Below are 11,550 nucleotides of genomic sequence, written 5' to 3' on the forward strand. Positions count from 1 at the left end.
TTAATTTACTCCACAGTACACCAAGGAACAAAACAATCCTGGAAGAGCAGCAAACTGTTTATTAGGGGGTTTACATTGCTACTACAGTCAATATTTGTTAAGCAAAGTGGATACAACAGACCATGGGGTGGGAAAAAGTTAGCCATGGTGATCAAACATCTGTGAACTACCACAAGCCATTATAACTATCTTCTTGTGCCAGACGTTCTACTACAAACATTGTATCAACAATCATATTACACAAATATTTTCAGCTTTATAGCAATTTGACCTTTGGCCAAATATACAGTGGACATTGTCTTTAACATTGAAAATGACAGTATCAGCATGTGTGGACAAAGATCCTTCACAGTAAAGTGGTCAGGAGTTTGTTTTTCTTCATAAGGAGTGAAGTACACTACAATGAATAATAAGTGTCAAGTTTAGTGAATGCTGTCAGTACTTACAGCAATTACTGTTTATACAAGGAAAAGCACCACTATATCCGTTTGCTAGCATTTCCCCAAAGTGATTTGGCCCCTAACACTAGAACTCTGTAAGTAGTGTGTTTATGTTGTGCCTGAAGAAATATAAAGCATACTTTAAATCTCTACTGTTAAATGTTTTACAAAAGTACATTCAATTCATTTAACTCCAGGAGAGGGTAGCATTTATCTGTTAGTTTTTGCATAATGAACATTCTTACATCAAAAATACAGAATCGATACTGTGCTAGCAGATTCAGATTCAGTCTCAGTAAACAGTTGTTAAATAGCTATAATTTGTCCTTCCTGGACATAATGATACAGTAAAATCCCAATTGTGATGCATAGAATTCAGACTAAAATATGAGAAGACGTTCATTTCTCAATTTTTCAGTAAAGTTTAAATCCCAAAACATTGGCATCTTTTAACAAAGGAAAATACAATAACCCACAACCCAAACAACACCCCCATAACCTGTATCATTAAATTTAAGAGCACCAAGGGTTTTCTTCTATGGAATAATTTCACCAAAAACAGAACAGACAACTCAAGTTTCAAAATAAAAATTGGCTTCGGGGAAAATAAATGTTAATACATCTAAAACACAGTAGCTAAGCTAGAGTCTAGAATTGCATAACAGAAATCTAGGTGTTATGACTACTACAGAAATCTTCTCTGATCAATTATTTTGAAAAATTAAAAGAATAGCCAGAAAGCCTTAAAGGTATTCTGTTAACTTTTGGTGCTTTGTTTCAATTCATTGTTTTAATATCTGTTAATCATTCATAATAATGCTACATAAGAGATGGACAGGTTTTTTAACTGAAATTGCTTCTACCATCACATCAAACCTGCTAAAATCAACTCAGATAAACACATGCTAGGAACTACAGTCAATCCCCTTAAGATAAAACTACAGTTGCACTAAACCTGTAACATTCTGACTATCGTCTTCTCTCTTGCTTAATCTGTCAACATCTTGCTAGAAATTAGTGAATTTTATTACTTAATGGTTAGTGCCTCACTAATAACCATCGAGCCACTGAACAGACTGTCATATGGAGTGCCGTATGCAACTCTTGACAGCATGATGTGCAGTGACACATCATGTCTTTTCACCTCCTTTTCAAATTTCAGAAAAAAATATATGCACACAACATTTCCAGAGTGTTGTCCAGCCCGCTGGACACTTTGTCAGTTGACTCATAAGCGACATTATACAAAAAGAGAAATTGGAATTGTAAATGTCAACATATTTTGGATTAGTGCTGTTTTAGGGCACTCTAACATGCTAAGTGAGCCAATACTGGACCACTTTGTGCCTTTTTCTGGTACTCTAACCATATGATGCCGGGACAAAGTCCCAATACTTCATCAGATCAGATCCTGGGCAAAGTTACGAATGACGCTCAGGGCTCCAAGGTCGAAGCCGCAGATGCTCAGTAAACCTCTATCGTCTGTGTCTGCAAAGGCATGTCCAATGGAAGTCAGCCCACACATCACCAACTTGGAATTGGCTCCTGATATCTGTAAAGAACATGCAGGTAAATCTCATTTATTTTTTGATCTTAAGTAATAGTTTTTTCAAAGTACATGTATGTTTGCCACATTTGCCAAAACATTTCCTTTCCATTTTCTTTCTTCCTTTCCTTTGTCTTAAAGACACAGAAGGACTGGACCACATTGACATGCTTTAGGTTTTATAGTTTTTATATAATGTCATGCAATTACAGATAATAAAAACAATTCTATAGTCTAGTCAATCAACACCAACCCCGCCCCCAAACAAACATGAATGAATATAATGTACTTGTCTGTGCTTCTGCAGCGACTCCACTGGGCTGGCAGTGAACGCCCACAATGGGTTGTTGGTGAGAATGATGAACACGTCTATAGCTTTCCCGTTTTCTGTGGCCCATGTGACAGGAAGGGCACAGTCTGTGCTCCCACCAGGGATCTGCAGCACATTATGGACACGTCAGAGAGATGTGAGCACGATGCTTGATGTAATTATTAATGGTCATAAAATGCTTGTATTCCTTAAGAATAGTGATGAGTGGCTGATTCATTTCTTTCTGTCTGACGCTGTGATGTGGCTTACCTTAACCAGTTCACCTGTTGTCTGTGAGAGATTCATGTCAGCAGACACAGTGCATGGAACCAGAGCTCCTTCAGAGTAGGCCAGCACTTGTGTGTCCACCTCACTCCTTGAAAATATCTGCACCAGACATAAAGATAAAAAGAGAAGAATTAAGTCTCTATTCGAGAAGTTTATCTATCTTACAGCACAACAAAACTACTAAACGTGCTACGATCATTATCTTTTAATAATAAGTCTGAAGCCCTGTTCACACATAAACGCTAATGGCTGAAACTGGATACTGTTCTACGCATTCGGGCCTGTCATCCCCACTTAAACGGCGTTTTCGGTCCTTAAAAATGGATATTTCCAAAAACGCCTTCTGGGCAATAGACTTTTCAAAACACTGTTCTCACATTTATGTGTAGAAGAACAGAGTTGTTGGTTGCACAGGAGGATGGACTGGGGGAGTGACCTGCTGCCTGCCGAGACACCGGCAAGCTCTGGGCACCGGGTAGCATGTTGACGATGGAGAAGCGGGACGGTCTCCATCGGCAACATGTGATAAGTCTAATCACATGGCATGCGGTACGCTTGCTGTATTGATGTCGCTTTGCACTCGATGTGCGTCTACATTGAAAGTAATGGATTTAGTAGTATTGCAGTTGTCATGGATATAGTAAACAGACCACCGGTGGTGCTTCTATGCAATGATTGGTCAATGCATTTTTAAAAAGTTAAAATGATATCGCCACCTGCTGACACTGCATGCAATACACCGCGTTTTTTCATTTAAATATGGACAGATTTTCTTTTTAAACATGCTGGTGTGAATGCAATTTTTTTTTTGGGGGGGGGGACTCTGTTTGCAAAAATAGCCAGGTACATGAGGCCCGAGAGTCATCATTGAGATGGCTCACATCTGAGCTAATGGCTGCCGCAGGGCCGCGGGTCAACAATGATCACACAGCGGAAGGAATTTCATAGGAATCCATAGTATGTCAACAGAGCAATTCCTTGACCCAGGCTTCCTCTACAGAGGGGGCGGTCCAAGCTCTAGTTACAGACACAGCTGTTCCAACTGCATTAACAATAACCCACACAGTGCGTCTTACCATGGTAATGGCAGCAGCAGCGACAGCAGTGCTGATTGACGTCCCTGGGACGACGCTGCTCAGCGATGTGCTCACATCTACGGCCACTAAAAAGCGTTTACCCACAGGTTCCACATTCTACGGACAGAGATGGGAGAAATTATTTGTGTTATCCAATGCAATTGATTTGATGTCATGTTCGACGGCCTCTGAGAAAGCGGAAACAAAAGAGACTACCATAAAACTCTTGTAAAAGGCAGAATCCATTGCTTTGAGGATACCGCTGTCTGCTTCCCATTTCGTTTTACCCTGGTAGCCTTGGCCTCTTTTGTAGTTCTCTGAAGCCAAGAGTATACTGAGAGGGTGAATCTTCGCCTGGAGATTTCAAGACAAATGTCAAATACTCAAACACTGTCTCATGTTTTGATTGAAAAAACAGCTGCAAATTAATCAGAGAGATCTACAGGACCTACCTTCTTCAGCACAGTCTCACTCTGGATTCTGTCACATACAGCTTGTGTTTCTGAGCCTCCTGGTTCAAGATTTTTTTTTGACGTCATTTTACCCAAGATCCTCAGCACTGATTGGAGAGGCATTTCCTTCAACAGAGCGCTCCATACCTCAAGTAGAAAATAACAAAACACAACATGATCACGTGTTTCCAAACAGATTCAGTCCAGATGTTTTCCAATCAGTCTTTCCCATATCTTCCTTTGCACAAACATGTGTCCCGACCTACATTTTCTATATAAAAAACTGTATACAAATGTCAAGTACACTAACAATGCAATTTTTCTTCTTTGAAACTGATTCCAAAGATTCGCACGGTATATAGAAAGTGTGCGAAACAGTATTTTTGGTCTGTAATGTCATTTTGATGAAAAACAAAGGAAGGAAGGAATTGCAGAGCTGAAATAACAAAAGAACACTCACACACACACACCTGTTTAGACTTCAGGTGGTCTGTCAGCAGCTGTTCCCTCTCCAATTTGTACTCTTCTATTAAATTGATGACCTCCGTTTCATCACAACTGTGCTTGACCTTCTCCACCACTTCAAGGTACGAAAGCACTTTGACAACCTCTTCAGAGTTCTCTTTGTCTGCGTAAGCGACCTGGACTTCTTTCCATCCTTTTGTTACATATTTGCTGATCAAAGCAATAGCTGAAAACACAAAAAGTTACAATCAGCTTGAGGCAGTCTTACATTTAGGTCCTGTGGCGAAGGGTTAAAAATGACGACTGTCAGCACAGATCTTACATGTAGTTAGTTTGGAAGACACTCTGCAACAGATCACATTTTTTTAAACTGTTTAATTAAACTTGATGGTCATTTTACAGCATGTCATAATGTACAGTGCTGTCCTGTCAGTGAGGGTGAGCATTGAAGTATCCGTTTCCCTTTACTCTGGAGATTTTCTGTTGGTCATCATAAGTTTGGAGGCGTTTCCCACTCTAACATTGCATAACTTGGTAGCAATTCAACATTTGTTGAGATTAAATACTGAGCATCAGACAATTTATTAAAGCTTGTTGTTAGCTTTTAGCTTCACAGGCTTTCGGTTTGCAGTTGTGATGCAGAAGTCACAAACACTGAATCATTTGTGCACTAATGCAATGCTGATTAAGAAGAAAGTTTCTGAAAATGTGACAGCAAATTAAGTCACTTAGAAACTAAACAGAGATATATGAAGTGCCTGTCCGCCTGTAGACATTATGTTAGCCTGTGTAACCTCACCTTCATTAGCTGGTTTGGTGTGAGAGAGCCTGAGCAGATCCTGGTGTGACCATCCCTCTCTCTGTTTACATTTGGTCACAGCCGCAGCCAGGCTCATGGCATCCTGCTCGTTGTACCAGGCAGACACGGCTGTCCTCAGAGCACGTCCCCAAATCCCACACTTCATGCCCTCTTTCAATTCCTTCTTGTACTGGATGAGGGAAAACAGATGGGCAGGTTGCCGACAAACTTCTTTCAGGGCTTTGAATGCTGCCTGTCTTGTCTCCAGCTCAGAGTGCTGAGAGCATAAAGCCAAGGCAAAGAAGGAGGGGCCGAGTCTGACAGCTCTCCCGTCCTGGGTGAACCTTTTTATCTCCTCCACCACCTCAGGCCCCCGGCCCTCTTGCAGCAGGGAGAGGAGGGCTCCGGTGCTCTCCACGCTGACACGACCCTCGTCCCTGGCCGTGTATATGTCTCCCTCTGACCCATAGCAGAGGAAGCGGCACAGTTTGGTCTTATCACTGACCTCCCATGGACAACCACCACCACCTGTTGAGTTTAGGGTGTGGTTCCCCGGTGGAACTATTGTAGTACTTCCCGATGGCTCCATTGTTAACACTTGACAAGGCCTGAAACACAAAGTGGTCACAGAGAATTTAGCTAACTTTTTTTTTATATTTGCTTGAGGATATTAAATTAAAGAGTCCACTTTAACTTTGCCACACACATTAGATCAAACTGTCACTGATCCAATTCACTAAAGTTAATTAGCCCATTCAAGGTGCTGCTGTAGGATAGGATTAGGCAGCAGGGTAAACAACTTCAACAAAATGTCACAAGTTTGTGCTGCAACACAAGATAACATGGAGTTCGTTAGCATCATTACCAACTCCCTGCCTCTGTGCACTGACATAAATAGCTTAAAGCCGATTACAGGACATGATGATACACATACGACAGATACAAGCCACGCTGAGCTGTTTATAGAAGATGGCACCACACATGTTGTTTATTGTTTTAAAACCTCGGCTGCTCACTATCCAGTCAGTGTGTTGTCGTTTACCAGACCGTGATATAACTCGGAGCTAAGGGAGGGCGAAGTTAGTTAACGTTGATGTTAGCCAGCTGCGTAACGTTACGCTGATTTCACTTATATTCACGTCTGACAGCTACACAGCTAGTCAAAGGGTAAAACGCATCCAATTTGCTCGCAGAGTGGCAGCTGGAGCACTGTAGCAATGTTAGCCACCCGCTCTCCTCCAGACACAAACTGTGATGTCCCACAGCTGAGCCTTTCCTCCCAGCCGGGTGGGCAGCAGCCTGATGCCGCTCGCCCGGGATGGGCAGCTGGCTCCTTAGCAACGACGACCTGGGCGAAACCAGACGGTGTCGGGTTTCCTGCTAACGTGCAGCGTCGCTAAACGAGACATGTTTGGTAGGAAATTACGTGACATGTACATAAACTTACCACAAAATATGCGCACCGTGCTCAAGTTTTTGATGCGGTTAGATGGAGAAAGGCCTCTCTCTCTCTCTTCCCTCTGACGATCACAGAGCTGAGCTAACCAGGCAGGGACGGCGCCGCGGTGGCTGCTGGGATACTGAGTACAAGCACGAGTCCCAAGGGTTCTCTATCTCTGTTGTCTTTTGTTTTTGTCTGTTTTTTTTGTTGTTGTTTTTAACGCAGAAACAATTGTAGCTCTACAGCGCATTTCCACCATATGTTTGATAGAATGATTGAAATGTCTATTCACTGACTCCCCGTGACACCCAAATCATCCATCCACTGCTTACAGGGTTGAGTTGCTTATGGCCAAGGGCTGGACAGGTGGCAAATCTAAAACAGGGCTTATATTGCATATAAGCTGGGGAAAAGCTACCTCACACCCTACTAAAACCATCTTGATGGACATTACACAATGTCACTTCTTCCCCATTCCTCCTCCTCCCCCTTCTAAGCTGAGAAGAATTAGAGCAGCCAAAGAGAGGCATATGAGGACCTGAAGGCACTCATTGTCAGATTGGAAAGGCCTGCAAGAGATCATCAAAGATCTTATCCATCCATAGATGTGTCAGCTGGCAAGCAACCTGAAGTGAGCTCTATAGGCCTACTGCTGCTCTGACAGACACATTCTACAGACTCCCCCTTTCCCCACACTTGTGCATGGGCTACATTCCTCCTCACCCCCTCCTTCATTTCATTTCATTTTTGATTTATTTCATTCATGGTATTCTCACATAGTTGCACATATAGCCTACATTGTGTACACATTTTCACCATGATCCAATTTGACCTTTTTTTCAGCTCTTTCCACAGAAAGTGGAGGGAGGCAAGATGACAACGATAACACAGCATGAGGACTGTTATACCATTCTGCTCTTATGACTCACATAGCCTGGGTGAGCCTGCCAATTGGCCTTCTCCATAGAGGACATTTTGACATGTCACAGCACAAAAAAGTAATGATGGCGGAGTAGCTCATTCAGAATCATCATTTTGATGGTTTTCTTATTTTTCTTGCCCACATCTCTTAAAAAGACAGAATGCATTTAGACAAATGAAATTCGTTTTTGTTAAGACAATGAAAAACACAGCCATACAGGACATTTTCCTTTTAGAAATACTATCTGAAAGGCCTGAAAAATAATACACACAAGCTTTTTTTCCCCCCTTGCAAATATTGAGACCATTATGATTTAGGCTACTTTTGTTTTTAAGTTTTCTGAGTCTCCACTAGGTGACAGTAGTAGGCTACACCAACTGTATGAAGGCAGACACCCATTAAGATACAGTACAGTGAGTCCAACTGGCTTGTTAAGTCAGATGATCAGTTTATTACAGTGTTCATGATGCATACACGTCAAAATCACCACTGTTTAGCCAAAAATAAATATTCATCAAGTTCAGGTTCATGAAATACACAACAGTCCTGCAGTCATGTGCATTACATAAATACTAAAGTTTTCACAGTGTACCAGTGTTAACTGTGCACCAGATGTCACTGCCTGATATCACTGCCTGCAGCATGTTATGATCATTGCACTGGTGCAGTTTTCAGTCTTTCCAGACATTTTGCTATTGAGGTAACATTTTAAGGGAAAGGGAAGTGTCTGGTCTGTATCTGGTCTTCCAGTGCATCTTTAGGCCTCTCTGTTTAGATGCTGCGTCAAATAGGACCTTGTATTGAGTAGAATGGATGAAGCGTGGGAAGGAGCCGTTCGCCATCAGGCTGTAGATTTTCTTCTGTGCCTGAACAAAACATGATGGACTTGGTTGCTGGAGACTCTGACTGATGATCTCTCTTGTGTAGAAATCTACATTTACCTGAAAAGACATGTAAAGGAATACATAACTGAGCATGCAATTACAGTTTTGATATTTAATGTGTGATCTGTATATTGCACCATTACCACAGTCAGAAAATAACCTAAAGTTTAGACCCACTGGTTGCTGCGGTAAATGATACAGGTCACTGCCATCAACACAGACTGTTTTTAGGACTTAGTTTTTTGGGGGGGGGTTTAGGAAAAAAAATGTGCTTGTTCTCAGCCAAAAACGTACTGAAAATTCAGGTGCAAACTAAAACGGTTTTAGTTTTAGATGAGCACATTTGGCTGCAGTTAGCTTGTACTTGTACTGTACCTGTCTGGGGGACTTGTCACTGATGAACTCCTCATAAATCCTTGCTGCTCTCCTTGTTCGCTCCTCTGGACTGTCAGAGGTTTGGAACTCTTGACACGCCAACCAGAAGTCCAGGTTTTCCTCAGAGAACTCTGACTTCAGAAAGTCCAGAAATGCTGCTTGTCCCCCTGTAAAACAAGAGGACATAACTTCATTATAAAGAGAAGTATAACTGACCATTAAATTAGTTTTGTATTGCTCAAAAGCAGATGAAAATTACGTTTCTGGGAAAGCAGTGTCTCAAGAGACTCTCCCAGTGGGCTTGCTTCATTTGTTTTCTGCCTGTGAATGGAGGGAAGGGAAGGTTTTCCAGCCTCATTCATATTTTGAAGAAATGTGGGAAAATACAATATTAATATAAATTATGATCAAATCAAAATATACCTGTTGACTTTCCTCCATGGTAATGGACTCTGAATGAAGTATTCTTGTATCCTTGATTTCCATGCATCATGTCTACGAAAGAGGAAAACAACTGGAATACTGAAGTCTGTCTGTCCCAGGTGTAGAAAACAAAAACACTCAAAATAAGCTTCATTGCATTACAAATGAAACATATTGTACTTACATTCTGTTTGTGTCCTGAAGGCCAAGAGATGTCTTAGAGAGTCCATTCATTGTTGAATTTGAAATACTCAACCTCCTCTGTGAATTATAATAGTATCTCTCAGAATGCATGATACTGCTGAATCCTCAGAAGAATTTCCCTTTGGTTTCAGTCAGACTTGCAAATAGACAGTTTCATCCCTTCTGTCTCTTCTCACGCCGCTGTTTCTCCCAGCTCACAGCACTCTTTCCTCCCTTGTGTCTTGCTGTCTTTAACCTCTGTTGACATTCAGACTTATTGTTGCATAATTAGAAAGAACCACATGAATACTCAAAGTGCGTCAAACCTTGTGCTTTTTCTTAATGTTTAATTATAGAACAAAACTTTGCTGTGTATCTCAACCCCCATCAGATTCTCCACAGTTAAGTGTATTACATCGTCGTGTCGAAAGTCATCCAGTCTCTACGTCATTTAGCTCACCATTCAAGTCTGTGATATTCTTAGTCAAAGGGCAAGTGGTCATGAGTTTCTTTAAGTACTTTTGCTTTTTCATTGCTGCTCCCCACTATCATTCATACTGTATTTCCCAGTATTGCATTGCCTTTCAATGGGGTTTTTCTTAACAAAAAGTGAATTGTCTCTTCACAGAACCAATATTAATTTGTTATCAGGATAAATAAAACACATCAACATTAAAACAGTTGACTGGTTTTAATGTCACAGTTGATTGATGTAAGCGTGTTTCTATATTTTGTACATGTCTGTCTGTCTGTCTGTCTGTCTGTCTGTCTGTCTGTCTGTCTGTCTGTCTGTCTGTCTGTCTGTCTGTCAAGTTATCTCTTAAAAATTCAAGTGAAACAACACTTAGCAGATAACCAAAATTGTCGAAGCTAAATGCAACACAAATAGAAGGAGATTACTAATGAACATTAAATTGGAGATGATTAAATGCACAGGATTAGAAATCCAGTTAATTTATGTGAATTTGGGTGAAATAAGACCAGAGGAACAGACAGTAAGCACTGAAACATAGAGGTGCACATAATCTTAGGTTTTATAATTAAGATCTCATAATATAGAGAAAAGAACAAAATTTATCAAATAAGAGTTGAAAATTTGCACACTGGAGAGCTAAACCCACCTGTCTCTTTTCATATTATAACTTTGTATACTTGGTCACTTATTATAGTTTTTCTCCAGGGAATTAATAACTGTATCACAAGACTGAAAATCTACAGTTCTGCTTCTCTGTTTTGCAAAATGCTATCTTGTTCATGATAACAACACTAACAGGCTGCTTAGGAAGGTATCACTTTTAACATGTCCACCATTTAAGTTTAGCATAAGCAGCTAAAATATTCAAGTATGAAGTGTATCATTTCAAACACAATAGAATAGGTCAACAGATTTTGTGGCAGTCCACTCAGGAGTTACTGACACATTTCCCTCAAAACTACAAATCTCATTCTGCTGGTGGCACTAGAGGAAGTCAGTGGGATACATTGTCTGGGCTCCATGAATGTCTGTACAAAATTAGCCATTCAGCATTTCTCAGATATTTTAGCCTGGACCAAAGTGTTAAAGCACTCTACAAGACCAAAATTGTCACTCAAAACCTGAAACTATAGCTTTGTGTGAAATGTTGACTACAGTTTTGTGTAAATCTGAAAATTGCCTTTGAATGAAAGTAGCTTTCAATAGTCATTAGTACAACGTGTCTGCTCTTCAGTAAAGTGGATGTGTGTGAACTTAATGCCATGAATGAGATAATACAAATGTCACACAAACCAGACAAAAACCGGTATAGACAAGACTGAACTTGAATTTCGAACAAGGACACACTTCTTTTGAATTAGCATGTGGTTTGCAGAACCAGACTGGACAGCACAGCGTTAAACAGGAAGCAGTTGTGAGAGGGAAAACCTGCAGCCTCACTGAGAAGTGTGCTGTAAAATTTTTATGATCT

At 40.8% G+C, this 11,550-nt stretch overlaps 2 protein-coding genes across 2 annotated transcripts; both read right to left on the reverse strand.

Annotated features, from left to right (window-relative positions):
- Positions 1 to 39: 39 nt before the first annotated feature.
- Positions 40 to 6,964, reverse strand: ro60 (Ro60, Y RNA binding protein). Its single transcript, XM_085804499.1, has 9 exons — positions 6,824 to 6,964; positions 5,377 to 5,984; positions 4,583 to 4,803; positions 4,113 to 4,259; positions 3,877 to 4,014; positions 3,661 to 3,777; positions 2,567 to 2,683; positions 2,276 to 2,422; positions 40 to 1,992 (listed from the first exon to the last, which is right to left on the reverse strand). The coding sequence occupies exons 2-9, from the start codon at positions 5,963 to 5,965 to the stop codon at positions 1,840 to 1,842; spliced, it is 1,629 nt and encodes a 542-aa protein (XP_085660625.1). The 5' UTR covers positions 5,966 to 5,984; positions 6,824 to 6,964; the 3' UTR covers positions 40 to 1,839.
- A 1,209-nt stretch (positions 6,965 to 8,173) lies between these two features.
- LOC146970792 (regulator of G protein signaling 21-like) lies at positions 8,174 to 9,801 on the reverse strand. The gene is made up of 5 exons (XM_085803936.1): positions 9,606 to 9,801; positions 9,422 to 9,493; positions 9,258 to 9,319; positions 8,999 to 9,165; positions 8,174 to 8,680 (listed from the first exon to the last, which is right to left on the reverse strand). The coding sequence occupies exons 1-5, from the start codon at positions 9,713 to 9,715 to the stop codon at positions 8,432 to 8,434; spliced, it is 660 nt and encodes a 219-aa protein (XP_085660062.1). The 5' UTR covers positions 9,716 to 9,801; the 3' UTR covers positions 8,174 to 8,431.
- Positions 9,802 to 11,550: the final 1,749 nt, after the last annotated feature.

Source organism: Trachurus japonicus, chromosome 17 (genome assembly GCF_045865225.1).
Source record: "Trachurus japonicus isolate A0001 chromosome 17, Traja_1.0".
In the NCBI taxonomy this organism is placed as follows: Eukaryota; Metazoa; Chordata; class Actinopteri; order Carangiformes; family Carangidae; genus Trachurus; species Trachurus japonicus.